This window comes from Gambusia affinis, linkage group LG10 (genome assembly GCF_019740435.1).
Source record: "Gambusia affinis linkage group LG10, SWU_Gaff_1.0, whole genome shotgun sequence".
Lineage (NCBI taxonomy): Eukaryota > Metazoa > Chordata > Actinopteri > Cyprinodontiformes > Poeciliidae > Gambusia > Gambusia affinis.
The window spans coordinates 11,932,949-11,952,804 of NC_057877.1; the positions used below are offsets into that span (position 1 = coordinate 11,932,949).

Sequence of the window (19,856 nt, forward strand, 5' to 3'; positions counted from 1 at the left end):
GCCCACCTCTCTGCCTTTCTCACACCAAACTCTGATGAGCCCGGACCTGATGAGGAATAACTTCCTCCGTCACAAAGGCTTCCACAGTCCAGGATTTCCTCCAGTTGACGGGTTGGTTTCGCCTGCAGCATCAGGCTTTAAAGCAGGCGCCGAGGGACTTTGTTAAAGGTTCAGAAAAGAGCTACAACCCAATAGTTGATTTATATCTACTGTTAAAGCCGTCGTTAGAGACTCATCTCAAATTAGAATAACATCAAAGTTAGTTTAAGTAAATCAGTCTAATGAGAAAGTCAACTATTCCTTTACACGATACTGTATGTCAAATATTTATTTCAGTTAGTTTTGACACAGATAATAAGCAACCCCAAATTCAGTTTCTCAGAAACTTAGAATTTTCACATAAGACTAATGGTCATTTAAAAAAAAAAAGAAGATCTAAAATAGAAAAGTGTGGTCCTACTTGTGAATATGTTCTGCATGAAGTTTTTCATGGCTCCATGGATGAGATCAGCCTCTGGATCTGCTGAGGTGTTCAGGAAGCCCAGGTTGTTTTATCTCAGCCTTCAGTTCGTCTGATTGGTTGGTTTTGGTGTCTCTTAGCTTCCTCTTGACAACACAGGTGAGTTTGCTGGTCAGTCCATCACAGTAACACCACAGTCATCAAAGCAGATGTTGAAACATTTTTGCTTTGATGACAATAAAAAGAAACTATGCACCTCTACAATGCTTGAGAGGAGAAGGAAACATTAAGAGGTTTGAAATCCTGGTAGATAACTGCGCTGACTTTGGAATTAAAAAAACAACAACAAAAACAAAACACAGAGGACCAACACCAGAGAACGTCAAGGCTCTTCAAATCACTGGAAAGTGGAAACTTGCTTAAATCTTTGCCTCCTCACTCTTTCTACAGATTCTGGGACCTTGATTTTCCAATAAATATAAAATGTCCTTTCATCTGGAAGAAAAGAACGTTTTCAGAATTGACTTTTCATGTCGTCTCGGGTTCAGTAGAGGCTTAACAAGGAATGTACTAGTTGTAGCCCATGTCTCTGTGTGTTGGCTCCTAAGGCAATGACTCCAACTGCAGCACACACACCCTTTTTATTAAACCTTTTCCTTCCACTCAACTTTCCATTAATATACTTGAGCAAGAGCTGCAAAATGTATCCCATTGACATCATTGCTGCTTGGGTACAATTTTCAATAGAACATTATTTATCAATTTAATCTCAGTAAAATATGATTATTTAAATGGACACCAACTAAAGCCTTCTCTGGATGACTGGTTAATAGCTGAAGCTCACAGAAAGCAGTGAAACATTGTAGAATTGTTAAGAAAATGTGGGTTTATCATAATCAAGATTGTAACTTTTAGCAATGGTATATCATCCTGATATCATGCAGTGCCATCTTGGATACAGCCCAGTCAACACCTCCAGTTCAGGACAACCATCTAGTCACCACCATGTTAAAATTATGTATCAATATTCATGTTATAGATCAGTCAAATTTCCAGAGAAACTGCATTTTGGGTTTTTTGCTAGTTTCAAAACCATAAAAATCAGTAGAAATGAACATTTGATATGTTCTACACTTGTAGCTTTATATAGTTTTGAATTTATATCAGTATCACCCTTTGAAATGAATCACAGAAACAAATTACGTTTACGATGGTTTCCCAATGGTCTTAAGATGCACCTCCATATGTCTGCAGCACATGATCTACATTCATCCCAAATAAAAACTCACACAGTGAAATAAGTTATTGTAAAATTATATTAACAAGCAATCTTTCCTCAATTTGAAATAAAAAAATATCAGCAAATAAAGGCAACGTAGGACAGATGTGAATAATGTGTAATGTTCACAGGGAAAAAAAAAAAAAGAACTAAAAAATAAAACAAAAACTTCTTATCACATTTACAAGACTGATGCTAACTTTATAATGACCCCTACTAGAATCAGTTGAGAAAGCTTTGACTAACTGAATAACTGAGGCAATATACGTAGTCAAAGTGGGGCTTTTTAAAAAAAAAATCAAAATATAAAAAAAAAAAAGTTGATGGGCTAAAAGGGGGAGGGGCAATGGGGACGACCAGTGATATAAACAAATGGGCCATTTTATAGTAACAAAACCAAAAACAGACAAAAAAAAAACAAAACAAAAAAAAAAAACACGGAAGGCTACGACGATGAGGAGCACAGAGTGTTAAGCACAGGCAGGTAAGGAGATACACACCACATCTTAAAGCAGGTGTCCACATAGAGAAGAGCAGCACTAGGTAGTATGTTGTACACAAACCCTCAGCACTCATGCAGTCACTTCCTATGCCAAAGTCTGGCTTCCCCTGACAGCAAACAGCAGCCGCAGCAGTCCAGCTGTTTGAATGAAGCAGCTCAGAGAGTGGAGCCGTTTAGCTGTCAACAATAGGCCGGAAAAAGGATCAAACTGGATCAATAGGATGTGAGAAAAAGAAAAAGCCACATTTCTCTCACACATTTTACCCTTAAAATCTCTTTAAATAGAAGAATTGGTTCAGAAGGGAATAGTACATTATTATTATTAAAGGTGGCCGCTGGGGGACATGGGGGGGGAAGGCAAATTCAGAATCCTATGTCACCCAACATAGTGAGACGGTATGCATGGCAAAATATATATATATAATAAAAAAACATAAGAAAATAAAAAGGACAAGACAAAGACGTTCCAAGCTCACAATGCATATGCACACTCTCCAGTGTTTAAATGACAAAAGCGGATATTTTCCTGCACATTTTTGCACCACGAAGCGATCATTGAAATGTACAAGAGGTAAACGTCAACCTTTTTTCTTTTTTTCCTGTTCACTGAGGAAGGTTGATGGGACTTGGTGGCATGGAAGGGGAGCTTCTGCAAAAAGGAACATAAAACGTGTCATGTTTGCATTTCAGTAGCTGGTTTCTGTCACATGTGGCTGTAATAGGTGGAGAAAATCGTCCTTCATTTTGAGTAAGGAGCAGTGGTCGCTTGCATTCTGGCATTAGTGTGGAACCAAAATGGCGCCTGTCCCTGATTTTGGCGTTGATGTGTTTTGGCCATGTTTCGGTTGCGAGTTCAGATCCTTGGAATGATGGCAAATAATGCTGGGTGGGGGGTTGGGGGGGCGATGGGATGGAGGTGGAAGGAGAGGGGGTCACACACTCATCGTCATGGTGGGAGAGTACTGTGGAAGAAACAAAGCAGAGCATAAGGACGAATAACGACGCGGGTTTTCGGGCCAACGGGTTCCCTGAAGCTTTACTGCTACGGTCATTGGTGAGGAGGCTAAAAAAGAAAAGCCACTCACGTTCTCACTCTGGAAGGAGTGGAGGAAGTTTCCACTCAGCTCTCCGTCATCCCGCGGGGTCCCTGGAGGATTGCTAATGCCACTTAAATTGTTTGGGGAATTCTGGAAGCAAGAAGATCACAGTCTGCTTTTCTTTCTTCTTAAAATGTACAGGACAGCATTCCACTTTAAAAGAGATAAAGGTCTAAAATGAAAACAAAAAAAACAAACAGAAGAGTATGGCCACACAATTCACCTTGTTCATTCCATCCATGTCTCCAGAGCCTGCACAAGAAAGCAAGCGTGATAAGAAAAGAGAAACGTGGAGTTTTGATATTTAAGGACGTCAAAGCATTAAAACGTGTGTGTGTTGATCTTTAATAGCTTGTAGTGATACCTAGTGATCCATTCATGTGGTGTGGTTCCATCCCAGCCATGGCTCCCAGGGGCCCATCAGAGCCCGGGCCCATAGGGAACTGAGGGGGTAAAAAAGTGACAATGATTCACTTACACCAGCACCACAGCACAGGCAATTAATGCAACTATATTAATGCAACTCAACTACAAGCTCCAAAGCCAAGTACAATTATTGTAAAGTTAAACATTAGGTGAGCAGCAGGAAAGTTAAATGCTGTAAAGCAGTGACGACGCAAATGCCCAGCACAAGAAGAAGAAAGAGCTCCAAACCAGAGCAGCTCAAAAACAGAACTAGAGAGTTCCTTTTTTTTCCCTTCTTGGTGCTACTGAAGGAAAGTTAAGTGGAGGGAAAAAGTGTAATAGAAAAACTTGAACAGAAGGCCAGCTACCAGTCCAAGTCCTAATAAAACTCCTGAGTTGGGTTTTGTTTTCAACAAGTCTGATTTAAAAGAAAGCCACTACAACTTAAAATTAAAACTGATTCAGAAGGGAAATGGAATCAGTGTTTCACAGTTATAATTTAAAATATTTCAAAATCTGTTAAAACACTGACAATATCTCAGTGTTTCTACATATTTCAATCTATTTAATTTAATTTGCCCAGTCACTTTCTAGCATAATTCTGCTTTTTATCTGACTGGGCAGCTTTCAGCAATTGCAATACCACTTTCAAAAGTTATATCTACATTTCTTGGCATGCAGTTAATTCAGGCTTGTTATAGGTTGACCTTCATCACAACAGTGAGTTTTAGTAAACTACTTATTCAGAATGCATTTTGCTGCATGGTAAATAATGACATTTAATAGAATAAAACATACAGTTAGGAAAAAGTGTATTCTGTGAAAGGCTTGCAGAAAAAGCTGAACATAACTTTGTCATAACCTTGCAGAAACACTATTTTAGTATCTTGTTTAAATAAATTATCCATGTGTGATTCCTGCAGGCCATTGCATATCAGGCATCAGCTGATCTGAACCGCTTTTAATTATTGTCTGACACAATAATTAAAAGTAGTCGGTTCACATTAAAACGTCTATTAGCAGAGACAGTGAGGTAAATAATGTGATATGTGAAGACAAATGTATTGCAATCTATCTCAGAGAAGAGAGTCAATGACATGTCCCTTCAGGACTGGTTCTAGAACTGGAACTAGGGAGTTTTATTCAAACACTTGAACCCTGAAAACACAAGAAAGCATAAATCCTTCTTATAGGAAACTTTTTTTCCTGCATGGTCCCCATTTCATTCACAAGTCTGGCTTTTTAAATGGTTATCTGTAAAAAGGTGTATATTATAAAAGCCACCACATTAACTAGATGAAATGAAGAGGGATATTCTTACATTATTTCGGTTGCCTGGTCCAGTGTTGATCATAGTATACAAGTTGTCACCAGAGTTGTTTGAGTCTAAGGGGATAAAACGACATCACCCGTGAAAATGTGTGGCAGGAGAACATGTCTGAAAGCTGGCATTTCATATGAGAAGCACCAACCTGCAGGGCTGGGCATGATGGGAGTTCCAGGAGGACCTCCACCGCCAGATGCCCCCTTTGGAAAAACAAATGCAGACACATTACAGGTATTTATTCAAGAAATAAAACCATTTCTGGTAAATGTGCCAGACTGAAGCGTCCATCCTCACCCCGTATGCGCCAGGAGAGGGTGATGAGTAAGGCATCTGAAACCAAAGACAGAAACATTTCAGACTGAGAGAGAGAGAAAGAGAGAGAGCAAACCCTTTCTACACCTCAAGCTGTCATCTTTTATCATCCCATCATCCTAATGCCATTACAGCTGGCTGTCCAACCGTCTGTGGAAACTATGACACATAATACCACAATTACATCCCAGACCAGAAGAGAGGAGGGGAAAAAACAAAACAAAACAATCCAAAACATAATTTCTCTGACCGTATGCATGCGTTTTGTGGTGCAGTCATACTCACAGTGTTGGCATTGTTAGGATTGGGCCATGGTCGACCTGTCCCTTGGCCCCTAAAAGGTAAAAATCTGGGTTGTTTATTTTAACTTATGCAGAAAGTTGTGCAAAAATCTTTCAAAAGACCAAAGTTCTCACATGTTCACTCCTGGCATACCAGGACCCATGGCGTTGTGTGGAGGCCTCATCCCACCGCCGAAGTTCTGCAGAGACATCCAAACTCTTAACAATAAATCTCATTTCAAACAGCATTAGATGCAATTTGGTTGCTGTGGTAACAGAGCTGGCCACTAATGTCAACAAAATGAATTCGCTTATGGCTTGGCGTCTGCACAGAAACTGACAAAAAAGGACGTCGTGATCATGAAGAAAGGAGCAATGTATTCTGCACAAAGTGAGAGCCTACCTGAGGGCCGGGCCCTATGGGCCCCATGCCACGAGGGCCACTCATTCTCTGCATTGGCCCCAAATTAGGATGGCCTGGAGGAATAAAGGGGACTTTTAGTAAACCAGACAGAAATATGAATAGTAGATGTGGTGCAAATCTGTACCTTGTGGTCGTGTAGGATCCATGTTGGGCAACATGGGATGAGGACCAGGTCCTCCGCCAGGGGTCTGGGAGAAATAAAACACAAATATGGTGTAACTGGGGTTTTAAGTTAAAATATGTTAAGCAACAAAAAACCCTGTTTTTTTTTTTCTAGCTACTTCTAGGATTCCCATTTGTCATGTCAAAATCTTTGACATTTCAAACTTTTCACAATGAATCTGTCTTTTCTCGTCTATTCGCTAGAGGATTAAGACAAAAACTACATTATGAATTTATAGCAAAATGTGTACAGTGGTCAGTTTAAATATGGGATATGCAAAACATGAATGCAGAAATGAATGAGGAAGGATGCGTTCACACCAACCCTGATTAGTCTGCTTTAATCAAACTCTTGTTCGTTTGCCTTGAAAGTTCGGTTCGTTTGGGGATATGTGAATACGTAATCAAACTAATGTGGACCAAAATAGCAAAATCTATACTGCTTTGTTCAAAAAACCTTTGTCTCGGTTTGATTTAAGCAAACTCCACCGCAGTTTGAATGTATATGTGGATGCATGCAGACCACTCCAAAAGCTCCAAAAAGCTTTTAGAGTGCACTATAGCGCAGGGCATTCTGGGTTAATTCAACCAAAACAAATGCAAGAGTCCAGCGTTCATAGTCTTTTACCAAAGGCAAATACAACCACTAAAATTTGACGCTACTCAGTTTTTATGTATATTTTGTGAAAAAGGAGGTTATGCTCATGTCTTCTTCAGATGTTTTCAAGTAATTTCCTTCAGTAGTTCTTGGTGTAGCGCCACCACAGGCAACCAAACCCTTCGGTCTGGTTGGTTTGGCACAGTGCAGTGTGAACCCTAACTGCATCAGGTGAAAATGTAACAAATATTGAAATTTTGGTCCCCAGGCGAACCGAGTCTATCAACCAACCAGATGTGAAAACACCCTTAGATCAGAGATCCACACTGCTGTGAAAGAGGTGTGTGCGCTACCTGGTTGGGCATCCTCATGGGGGGACCTCTCGGGCCTCCAGCGAAACGAGGCGACATGAAGGACTACAACACAAACACAAGGTTTCTTTATTCCAAACATGAAATTCAGGTAACATTGCTCTAATTTCCTTTGATGAACTGTGAACTGTAAAAGCTGCTAACGCATCGGAAACTTGCGCAAACGCTGGTGCATGAAGCATCACCTTCGAGAATCTGTGTTCTCACATCATTGCAGACAGAATAACAAGAGAGAAGGAAGAACAGAGAGAAATGAAGAAGGAAAGAAAGATAGCATTACCTGACTGTGTGGTCCCATCATACTGTTAGGGGGAGGAGGCTGAGGGTGAGGAGAGCCCTGGGGACCAGGTGGACCCTGCAGCATCACGCAGAATGATGAGGCAGGGAGGGGGGAGACAGAAAAGAGACAGGGGAAGAAGGGGGTGAGTCAAAAAAGCAAAAAGGAGAATCCAAGAAGGAGCATCGAGAGAAGCAAGGTTACAACAGGGCAAGGGAACAGCTGAAATGCCAGAACCAAAGCGTGGTGCCAGAAAGTACAAAGACATGGTGCTCATTTTCATGTACAAAGCAGAGGAGAACAAGCAAATGATAGCCCGGAACGAGAGAAAAGAGACAGTGATGGAGAGGATGTGGGCTCTTTCACCTGTCACTCAAGGCATTAAGAAGCCTGCTGCATGCAGCATGTTATCAGCGCTAATTTCCCTGAATTAACAGCATCAATTAAGCTGTATGCAATTAGCTTTATAGCAACACTAAACACTGGCACTTTGGCACTAATGTTGCTGATCTGACAGAATGAGAGAGGCTAATTGAGCTGCCTCATTTGCTTTTTGCTATGGTTAGTGGGAGTGTGTGTGTGCTCATTTATGGTTGTCAAAATGACTTCTGATATTAACCAGAGGGGGGGGAGGGGGGGGGGAATGATGATGATGATGATTCACTGCGTCGTTGTCGCTTGTAATTAATTTTAAAAAAAGGAGAGAAATCTATTGGATTAGTGATGAATCGCTTCCCCAACAAGTCAGTTCCACACAGGTGCCTGTAAAGTCTTTATTCTCTAGAGTTATCGATTTACACTAGGTGCTGCACCTTTCGATTTCTCCATTAGAGGGAAATGGCCGGACCACACCCGCCTATTTACAACACAGGAGGGGTTCGGACTGACAGAACATCCACGTTTATAAAAAGTCTGCCAAGCAAAGCAGAGTAAATGTAACACATTCACACACTAAATATCAGGATCAAAACATGGAAGACGGAGACGTGATGAAGATCTACTTATTTAATTCTGGCGTAAATGAAAATGTGTTTGAATCAGTTTAAGTGTCGGGATGGACTTACTTGGAAAAAGCCCGGTGGCATCGGTCCCCCTGGCATGCCCTCGCCTGGAGGCATCCCCCCCATCACGGGGCTGGGCGCTGCTGCAGCACTCTGACAAGCATCAGAAATGAAACTGCTTACTATTCTGTGCAATGTGAGCTCATGGTTACATAAACTGCTGCTTTCATGAGCCTCATATGAACACGTGAATGAAAACCCTCATTTGTTTCCTGTAGGAGCTTAACCAACTGACATGCTGCAGTCTCAGAGCCTCAATAAGGTATTGATGGGGTCTTTATAGAGGTCTGAGTCCTGCTGATAGGGATCCAGCCCGATCAGATAAGTATCAGAGGGATGCACTGAGTCAGAGGCTCCAAAGTGCTGCTGCACAGCAGGGGCAAGCTGGGCCTATTTCCTGCTCAAACCGCAGCCCTAATTCACTAATGTGCCATTTGCTTTGGTCACACACTCCTAATTGACTGAGTTTTTCTTCTCTGCAGCAGAAGCAATCCGAGATGAGCTAATGTCTTCTGAGGTGTGGGGTTTAGCTTCCAGGGAACAGCAACTGAAGCTGATCTTACCCCAGACTGTTGCGGGTAGAGGGAGGCGAACAGGCAACAAAACCGACAAGAACGTGTGTATCAGCATCCACGGTGGCAGAGCTGTGCTGTAGCGTCTCACAGGCCTGCAGACATCCCTGGTCAATAGCCAACACTCTCCTTTTTATCGACTGCACCCTCCCTAATTATATCTGCTCAGGCGGCCCCTGTGAAATACCTCAGTGAGGAGAGAAGTGAGACCACAGGGAAATGTCGGTTCCCTCAGAGACGGGAGACACGCAAGTTGTTGTTTTTTTTTTTTTTACTGAGTTATGATCCCAAGTCAAAGATTATTTTTAATGAAAATCAAGAGATGCAAATTTGGTGACAGAAATCTGATCTTTTCCAACTAGTGAATGCACACAATTGTACCGAGTAACCGTGACAACAACTCCTTCCGGGTTGTTAGAGGGAAGAAGACTCAAAGTTAGATGTTTTCAGAATAAGTTGGAGGTTTTAATGTGACGCGATTGCAAGCATAAAGATGTTGAAATGCTATTTAAAAGTATATATTTGCAATGGCATGTCAAGACCTCTATGCAGGTCACTCTGTCTATGAGAGAGAGCAACATTTTCAATATATAACAGGAAGGCTGTACAGGAGCGGTGGGCATTTATCATATTGTTTATTATGATAAATTTCCTTAATAATAATTTTAATTAATCTTTGTCACAATAAAGCCAATTAATGAGGCTTAAAACCCCACAAAACTGTCTGTTGTCGACATTGATAGTGTCACCATTTTCTCCACTGCTTGTTCAATGAAAGCATCAATGAATACCAATAAATGTGAAACTATGGTTACCTTGTGCAGTTTAGGGATGCAAATCACACTTCTTTATGAGACTGGGGTCCTAAAGAAACGCATTACAAATGGAAATGTTTTTCAAAAGCATTATTTGTGTTTGTGAAAAACAAACACAAATAATGTGTTGTTTGTTTCTAAAAAACAGTAGTAAATACTTATCGTCACTTTACCGTTATTGCAATAGTACTCCAAAAATAGTGAGATAGAGCTCAGTTTATTTAGCTAAACCCTACTAAACAGAATACAACAAAGTTGCCATTTTATCCTTTAGAGCTGCTGTCAGGATTGACATTTTGTAAGGAACAGAGACTGTTAGCCAAGCAAATCGACATAATGCTGAAAAAATGAATACGATGTTAACTCCATGACAATTTTGTCTTTGTTTCAAAAATATCAAAACCCTATTTCATGGATTTGGTGAAATAGATTGTCTGCTTTATCGCTCACACTGTGTGACATTGCCTCTGCTCTCATAGTCATAATAACGCCTCAATTTTCAGGGAGAAACTGTAATAGCCTGAAATACAGAATGACACACCAAACGCTAACAAAAACCAGAAATCTAAAATTGCCACGAAATTCAGGTCGGAGCAATTTCCACCATACTTGCTATGACATACGACGTCTTCTAAAAGCAGCAGTTGTACAAACCCTGTAGAGATGGGATGATCAGGCCTCATAAAGGCCTGATTGGCCCATCTCCAGCAAATGCAGACGTGTTTTTTTACCATCTCTGCAGCTTCCGACAATTCCGTGTTGAAAATGTATGCAGCTACAAGTGACATTGTTTCATTTCATACTTCACATCCATGTGGAAATATTTAAACACAAAGCTGAGATGATGTTCTGAACTTGAACTGGATTAGAAAGAAAAAAAACTTAACAGAACTATTTAGCATGTTCACATTGGTTTATTATACTGCAATCAGTGCCCTCTAACATTTAATCATGAGGTTTGTTGTTTATCTTTGTGGAAAACATTCACTTTGTAAACACACAGACCTACAAACTTGACATCAACAGAACATGATATTTACATGCAGGCATCCTGGTGTCCATTACGTCAGGATTTAACATTGCCGTTTCTGTCAGGTATACTATCCAACCAGCACATTTTGAAACACTACCTGTAAAGCAGATCGTCTTCACATTGACTAATCGATAAATATCTTTTGGACCTGACGCCAAAGTCTGCACCACGCAGGAGGAACCTACACAACAAAAACACTGTTTCGTGGTGAGAATGGAACAAAATGCTTTTCCATAAAATATAAAACTCAACCCGTTTTACAAGGCGAGAACTGCTCAGACCAGTCAGAGCGAAGGATGACGCTAGGACTGCACCCGTTAAGCAGACGTGGAGAGAGCCATCCAGTAATGTGGTTATCTAACCTGCGAGGCCTGACAGGTGTACCAACAGAACGGCACTGTGGGAGATTAATACAAAAATTACATAATAATCATTTTTTGCCATAAGTAGTGAAACACTGACGCTAATGATGTCTTTAGCAGCAGGAAATTCAGCTGCATCTTTGTCATGCTATTGCTATTCTGATGGTAGCATTAACTAGTTCACAAAGACACCCAACACAGGCGTCTAAAAGCATCAAAATCGTTTTGCTTTTTTGTGAAGACAGAACAACATTTTGAGATCTTCCTCCCTAAGCCTTGTACAGCTTTGCCCATGCTCTGCAAAGTTTAAGTGGGTGTGTGTGCTCCGCTTCTCTGTGCAGCCACAGCAGACCTCCCCCACCCCACCATTCCCCGCTGCGGCTTTTCAGTGACAAGACACGACTAAAAATAATTGAGTCATTTTGCCAACACAGAAAGTGAGAAAAGCAGACAAGCTAAAGCAAACCTGGGAAAGACGCTTCCAATCTAAAGATCAGTACCGTGAATAGATAATAATCGTCTTCTAAAGGCATCTCATGCAAGACACTTTAAAAAAAAAAAAAAAAAAACAACAACAAAGAATTAAGAGTCACAGGATTGTAGTGGAAAATGTAGCATTTCAATAGAGCCAATTATTTTGTCACATATTTTTGCCAAAGCTTGGTGTAATGACTCTTTTTTTATTACTCTGCTTATCTTACATGTTCAGTATGCTAATGTATGGATTAAATTGGTTACCTGCACTTAACCAGCAAATTACATTACAAAAATAAATAAGGCATTTACAAGTAAGATGGTTTATGATGGTTAAACTAGATTTAAACATAAACACCATAATTAAAGAGTATTTAGTTTTAAGCATCAGTATTTCTGTACTTCAAAAACCACTGGAGATTTTGTTTGGATCGAATATTTTCCCACCAATTTTCTAAAGAAATCTGGAATCTCGTTTTTTTTTTTGTTTTTCAGGTGGTCGACTCCACACCTGAAGAATAAAATGTTTTTGAATGCTTTGTCACTGAATTTATTGAAACTATTTTCAATACATTATAACTCAAATGTATTGATTTAATGTTATGTTTTAGTCCTATGACCATTGAGAATACACTATAAAGTGCAACTTTGTGAAAAATATAGATGTAAAAAACTATTTTAATGCAATTTGTTTGCAAACTTAAAAGAAGTAAGAAAATTAATCTTCACTTAAATAAACATTGGCCACAAGAAAAAAATGATTTTAATTTATTAATATAATCAACCAGTGTTAATAATGGGGTCGTAACCTCTCATTATTCATAAGTCTATTGTTATAAATCCTTTCATAGATGTAACTGTTTTGTAATGTAAATGTTTTCAGAAAACTACATACAATCCCAATAACTACATAGTCAATCTGAGCATTTTTTTTTTTATGGTTATCTCCATAATAATTCAACTAAAACACCAGTAACTACCTAGACAAACTGGTACATTAAGCTAAATGTGTACAAATTGGTTTATTTATGGGGACAAAATGGAAGTGGGAAGTGATGAATGTTAATGTGTGAAAACAAAATGGGGGCAATCAACTGGCAAAGGAGTGAAAAGACTCGGAGCAAACAGAATCTCATTCAAAGCCCCTAAACAATGACTGTCTCCGTGGAAATAAATCTGGACCACATACTGACATTCCCTAAATACAACAAACATACTCCTCCTGATTTAGTCAAGGTAACAAGTGAATTTTGACTAATTGTTATACTGCTTATGTCAATTTCAGTCATTACAAGGGTTGCACAATATGAAGCAAATATATACACAGCTCAGCTCTGAGCTATGAGAATACTGATGAAGATTAATCAACATTTTCTGCCTCCTTTCTTTAACTCAAACCGCTACACTGAGTCTGTCATTAGTCTGTGAGCTCTAGTATCTCAGCCACTTAATGTATAAATCAGGTTTGAGCATTAAGGCCCATCCGGTGGGTCAAATATATTTTTAGCTTTCTAGAGCAATTCAATTTATTGCACAGCTCAAAAACCTGCAGAGCTATTTATAATTTTTTTTCTTCTGGAAAGAGTGTGTTGAATGTTCTAGCCAAACAAAACTGGAGACAAAGGCTGATTTCACTTCTGACTTCATTTATACGGATTCATCCCCCATGCTGGCCATGGCGACAGAAACCTTCCTGTACGCTAAAGCAGTAAATTCCTGTAAAGATGAAACCTTAACATGTCTACCAAATGATTACATAATGCAAATGTTGAAAAATCTTGCTGCCGAAGAGCATACAACAGTGACAAAAGAAAACAAAACAAAAAAAAAAGCAATGTGCATGGTGAGATCCAGGCATTTTTTGCTAGATCTTTATCACATGCTTGTAAACCCCACAGCTGTGCTGGGTGGACTGTCCCAAACAAACTAATGCTGCTCGCTGTTTAAATGAGCTTCGTCTCTACAGACTTTCTGGAATCAGAAAGAGGCAGATGTCTCACCGTGGCCTGAGGCGCAGCCCCCTTGTCTGGGTCCTTCTTTGCAACAACCCAGGAGGCTACCCTCCCCCCTTAGTCATGATTCAGCACATGTAAATGTGTGTACTTCAAAGCTCTCAAGGCGTCTCAGCCAAATAAATACTTAGATCACTGAAAGATGTTAGAAAAGGGCAGCAATGGTGGACATGATTCTTTTCCAACGACAAAGAGATCAGGGTTGGCAATCGAGCTTGTTGGAGGACAAAAAAAAAAGAAAAAAAGAAAGAGGACAGTGAGAATGACCAAGAAGCTGTATGGGGGAAACAGAGAGACAAGCAGAAAGAAGAAAAGTCTAACATTTTAAGTGGACAAAGGAGAAATGATGTAGGTGTTTCAGCCGTAGTAGAGACCACCCAACAGCCTGCACGCCTTTAAAAGCCTCACTTCTTCCACTGGAACCGGCGCTCAAAAGAAACCAGCTCGTATGTTTAGCTTGTAAATGTTTAACCATCAATCAACACCATAAAACCTGACTGGATGCTCTCTCTCCCTCTATAGTCACTCTCCTCTGATTCTCATCTCTCTCCTCCCCCCAGTTTTTTTTTTTTTATTATTCCCTCGGCTCCTCCGCTGTGCTGGATGCTGGGCATATGCCACAATGCCACTCCCTTTTCCTTTTTCCAATCTGCCCTCAGCTTGGTGACAGCCATCAATCAGCAGCTGCGCCATGGCGACGGAGCCCTCGGGGAGCGTTCGGCAGACCCGGAGTGAATATGCCGGGGCTTTACGATCCCTGCTGGCTAACAGAAAGGCACTCACCTCCCCCACACCGAGACAAAGGCAAGGGTCCAATGACTACTACTGTCCACAAGCACGCACACACACAGAGACCCATACTTGATTGACCCCTAATAATCACAAAGAGACAACATCGGAGCAGAGGGCAGCCACAAGATGTTTGAGAGGAATTCGCACAGCTCTACACTGTTTTACCGCAGCTTCGTTGGCCTAATCTTTTCCAGGAGAGGAAAATTGTCTCAGTCAAAGCAATTTAAAGGTCTTACACCAGGAGTGGGCAATTATTCTCCCCAATGTGCCAAATAAGGAACTGTGGCAGTTGTCAAGGGCCAAACTATTGGCTGGATGTGATTTTCCCCAATTTAGGTTGGTTAAAAATAAACCGCAAATGTAATTTTTCTGGCAACAGTGCAACGAAACAAGCTGTGACCGACCGTCACGACAATTAAATATTTGTATTGACTTGAGCATAAATGTTTATCCTTTACAAAAACATCTGCACTAAAAGTTGTACTTTGTGAAAACATGTTAAATTTCGTGTTTTTATTTGGGTCAGTCGAGGACACGCGGGTCTCATTTACACTGTGTGTTTAAAACATTGTTGATACTTTACAAAAATAAATTATATATAACCTTAACGACTTTTCCACCGTGCCACAAGATTTAGTAGAGACACACTAATCTGACCCGATATCAGAATCAGTTTCTCTGATCAGTAATAGAGAGAAATGGTTCATGTCCTTTTGTTCATCTAATTCATTAAAACTGAGAACTCAGAATTTTGATACCGTTAAGACATCAAACAAAAGTGCATACTTTAAAGCACTTTTTTAGTTAAAAAAAAAAGGAAAACAAAAATCTCAAGTTTAGCGATACATCCTTCGTAACTCCTTCATTTTCTGCTGCATTCAAAAGTAGCGTCTCCAACAAATAACCTGTGAGATTTATTCTCTCCGATGTTATAGTTCTTCTGAGTAAAACAAATAAAACCAATTAGAAGTTGGTGTCAGTCAGAAAAGTGTGACCAGTGCATTTCTAAAGTTTAACACCTTTTTTTTGTCAATGTCAAAGCATAAAATACAAGAAAGAAAACAAGCATTGTGCTCATATAGTGCGAAGAGGAAAACCATGGCTGGCTATCAAAGTAAATAACTTCTCCTGAATGACTGGAAGTGATAACCCACCCACCCAACAATCCAATCTGTAAAGACATCTCTGCTTTAACCCTCTGCTGACCACAGATCCTCTCACAGTCCTGGGTTACCCTAAATTATGCTGGAAACGTTTAACCTCAAATGTTCTTTCAGCACTCATTCTGACAAATCCTGATCTTACTTAATTTACTTAGTGTGCAATTACTGCTTAACCTTCCAGAAAGAAAAGGAAAATACAAGATGAAGAGAAAGAACAGAAGCCGCAAACAAGCAGTCCACGCTTTCTTTAATAGGAACAAGATTTTTTTTTTTTTTTTATGTTTTTTTTTTGGTGCTGTTTCAAAGCAGGAAACAGCACAGCAAATGAAAGCAACCCCTGCCCATTCCCATCTCCAAAATAGCATAATTATCAACATGCAAAACACCCTTATCATGCAAATATGAAAATATTGCAATAGGAGAAGCAATGTACAACCAAATGAGGCACAAATTGTGAGTGACGTCTCATAAAGGGAGCACACAGATCTGCCAACTACTGCTCTTTCAGATCCATTAGAATTATGACTCTGCATGCACTATGTTTCAACATGTACTTGAGCTGACACACTAACAGGCAGCCAAAGATTATTACCAAAACAAAAATGAAGTTGTGTGCAGAAATATTCTAATAATGTGTCTAAACCTTTTTCCCCTTCCACAACGGAGGCGGGGATTAGAGGAACGCTCGACAGGTCTGACTCAGGAAATGCTGACTTCAGCTTCATTTTCCCAGAAACCTATGAAGCTCGTTGTTTGCCCACTGGCAGATTTAAAAAGAGGTCCAATTTGATCAGGTTTTGAAGCACAACTGTGCGGAATGATAAGAAATCACTAAAAGAAAACGCAAAACATACTTTAAAAAATTTTTTTTTTTAAATCATCAGCATGAAGAAAATATTTTTATTCCTAAAACAGACCAAAACTACCCACAAGTGACCAGGTATTTTGTATGTTCAAGAACTCATGTTTTGTTAGGACAGGAACATCGGAAGAGAGAGATAATCGTTTTGCCAAAATGATGATAAAAAATAAATAAATAAAAAACACCAACTTGAGCAGCAAATGTTTATATTACTTTATAATTAAATCAACAAAGGAGATTAACCAATATAGATAACCGTAACCAGTTTTCTTTGTCTCTGACCTGCTGATTTTTAACTTTTTCTGGTGAAACAAATAGCTGCAGATTGATTAATGGGGATTAATTGCTTTCAATCCAACAGAAAATAATTTTCCCAATTTAGACGTCAAAACCTTTGTGTTTTTCTGAAGCTCACAAAACCTGCATCAACGAAAATTAAGTTAGGTAATTTATTTATAGGCAAAGAGTGGATTTGATGCATTTGTTGAAAAGAGGGAAACAACATATAGATTTTTCAGTACTTGATCTTGAGATCAATGGAGGAAAGGGATAACTGGCCAATTGACTGATAAACCTCAAGGTGGAAAAAAAAAAAAAAAAGGAATGTCTCTACGACTTTAAAAAGAGCTCCATGCGATTGCTACTCACATAGTCATGGAAGGCCTTTGCTTCACTGGAGTGGTCACATGTCTCTCTCCTCTCCGGTGCAGCACAATACAAGTCCCAGAAAACACTGTAGACAAGAGAGGAGGGGGTGCAGGAGGTCATGAAGCAACTGAAACACCACAAACAAACCTTGGACACTGAGCTACAGTACAACGAAATGAGACTCACCACCACCAGGAATGTAGGAATCCAGGGGGCTCTCCAAGGGTTATGTTTTTCTCCCATCGGATCTACGACAGGTTTTACAAACGATCAACAGATTTCAGTTAAGATTGATTTTTATTTTTTTTTTGTTAAAAAAAGCATTTCAACAAAGTGTTGAAAACAGGTTTGAACTTTTACCCCAAATTCCACATACCTCTGATAGAAAGGTCTGTGCAGACTTCTGTGCTCCTATGTGTAACAAATATTCATATACATATAGAGCCAACCTGTGTAGGAAAATAGAATATATTTTAAAATTGAAAAATGATAATAATGTGTGGCTTGGTCTTGCAAACATATTGCCATAAGGTTAATTCTTCCTGTAAAATAAAGAGTAGGTGAGCTGATTCGACTACAGGCCCTGGGAACAATGGCTGCCAAATAGCTCAAGCCAAAAATTAAATGGGGACTGGAAAACAAGCCAAGCCTGTTTAAGGTTTGAAGCATTTAATGTTCCCTAGCTAGTAAATAAACTATATAATTTAAAGCATAAAAAGCAGTCTGAAAATGCTGTGTATTAGCTTGTGCCTTAGTGGAACTGATGGGGCTGAGGGTAATAAAAGCGAAGCCTATCCAGGCAGAGAGCGCAACAGAGAAAACAATGCACTGTAGCGCCGCGATGTTATTGTTTTCTCATTTTCCGTGCTCTCGTTTCGGACAACCCCGAAAAACGTCTCAGAGAGTTCGCTTTAAACACCAACCAGACCGCCCCTGGAGTCTACGGTGGGTGTGCGGAGAACAACAGCAAAAAGCTAAAGGCAGAAGAAGCACAGCTCGGAGGAGGAATGGCGAGCAGACAAGGCGGTTCATTCAATTCCATTCTCGGTAGGAGGAAATCGCCTCTTGCTAGCCGATACCCAGCAAACAACACAAAGCAACTTAGCGGGCGGAAAAATACGGAATAAATAAACGTTTCTCGGCTTACTTTTCTCGTGCTTGGCTGTCCGATGGCACAGGGGTGCCTTTGCCTTTTGGGAACATTGTTTTGTGTGGGAGGACGCCCGCCTTCTCTTTCTTTTTTTCGCTATTTCATCTGTCAGACCATCGCGGCCGCCAACCGCACTCCTCCTCGATCCAACGACTCAACCGAGCCTGGTCCGGGGGAAGAGGCGGGGCCACCGCGAGCGGCAGGACAGGCAACCAATGAGAACCCAGAGATCTAATTAAGACCCGCCTTTTTGTGCTCTCTGTTTACAGTTCTGACGTCGATAGCTTCAGTTTAAAAGAGCTCGATTTAAGGAACAAATTCACTGTTCCCTTATTAATTGCCCCATAATTAACAACAAACTGACTATTCTGGTTTGTTGTTAGCCTGCTTTATTAATTTTGTACGAGAGTAGATATCTGTGTTTCAAATGTCGTTACATATGTAAACTAGGAAGCAGGATATAGTTTCTTTTATTTGATCAGTCAAGTAGAGATTACACAAAATGTAAAAGTTATTGTTATAAACATATGTTCGGTAAAAGAAAAAACACACCCAGATACAAACAAGATTAAAATCCATTTCCCAACACAATACAACATTTGTATTATTATCTTGCAGTTCCCAAACTTTCAGCTTCTGATGTACAAAATGAAAAGGTAAAGGGGTCATGACCCTGACTCTTGGTTGAGCATGCTAGCATTTTTACAGCTAGTTAAAAAGTGGTACAAAAGTATCATAGCAGCATCAACATTAAATAAAGTACCAGACATGTCACTTTTAATTGTTTTCTAACCTGTTTTTGTTGTTTTTGGATAATTTATTTTTCTCACAACATTTCTAATACTGGTATGTACATCCTTTCTCTTCATCACTTATAGGTTAATTCTTGAAGAGGACCTCAAGATGCCTTACATAGTTGTGATCCAAACTTTGGGAACTTCTGCTCTTTATAATAATGTTATTTATATTTAGCGACTGTTCAATGTTACCCAAAGTATTTTCATACAGACTAAGTGAAGCAGCTATTGCTCAATGAGCTACACAGTCCAAAGAAATCTCATTAAATGAATTTAAAATGTAGGAATGGGATTGGTCAAACATTTTCACAGTTTAAAGTCCAATTTGTAACTACATAATTTGATACAATTACCTGACTCATGACTAATATGAATGAATATCAGATTATGCTTAGAATGTCTAAAAGAAACTTTACAGAACAAACAGTGAATGGCTTCAATATTTGGTTCTCTAGTTAAAACTGGCAATCCAATTGAAGTTGACTCAGAGAAACAACCGAGAAAAGCCATGACAACCATCAACATTATTAAACAGACAAGAAAACACTACTGTGTGTTATTCAAAAAGGAGAAAGAATGTGTTTTTCCTTTGCTTTTTGTATTTTCTAAGACCCAAAGAA

At 39.7% G+C, this 19,856-nt stretch overlaps 1 protein-coding gene across 2 annotated transcripts; it reads right to left on the reverse strand.

Annotated features, from left to right (window-relative positions):
* Nucleotides 1-1,758: 1,758 nt before the first annotated feature.
* On the reverse strand, nucleotides 1,759-19,117 carry ssbp3b (single stranded DNA binding protein 3b). 2 transcript variants are annotated; one of them, XM_044128698.1, is made up of 18 exons: nucleotides 18,437-19,117; nucleotides 17,666-17,738; nucleotides 17,476-17,537; nucleotides 17,290-17,374; nucleotides 8,560-8,649; nucleotides 7,499-7,573; nucleotides 7,201-7,263; nucleotides 6,212-6,275; nucleotides 6,067-6,140; nucleotides 5,799-5,863; nucleotides 5,668-5,716; nucleotides 5,365-5,400; nucleotides 5,216-5,270; nucleotides 5,065-5,129; nucleotides 3,703-3,781; nucleotides 3,562-3,590; nucleotides 3,327-3,428; nucleotides 1,759-3,203 (listed from the first exon to the last, which is right to left on the reverse strand). In XM_044128698.1, exons 1-18 carry the CDS (start codon nucleotides 18,490-18,492, stop codon nucleotides 3,174-3,176), a joined length of 1,152 nt encoding a protein of 383 aa, XP_043984633.1. In that variant the 5' UTR covers nucleotides 18,493-19,117; the 3' UTR covers nucleotides 1,759-3,173. The 2 variants fall into 2 exon arrangements, with proteins under 2 accessions (XP_043984633.1, XP_043984634.1); XM_044128699.1 differs by lacking the exon at nucleotides 7,499-7,573.
* Nucleotides 19,118-19,856: the final 739 nt, after the last annotated feature.

Coding starts and splice junctions, on each gene's coding strand:
- ssbp3b (XM_044128698.1), bottom strand. CDS start 18,492: ATGTTCCCAAAAGGCAAAGGCACCCCTGTGCCATCGGACAGCCAAGCA. Junction 7,574..8,559: donor TGCCACCGGGCTTTTTCCAA/GTAAGTCCATCC, acceptor GTGATGCTGCAG/GGTCCACCTGGTCCCCAGGG. Junction 3,204..3,326: donor ACTCCTTCCAGAGTGAGAAC/GTGAGTGGCTTT, acceptor TTTCTTCCACAG/TACTCTCCCACCATGACGAT.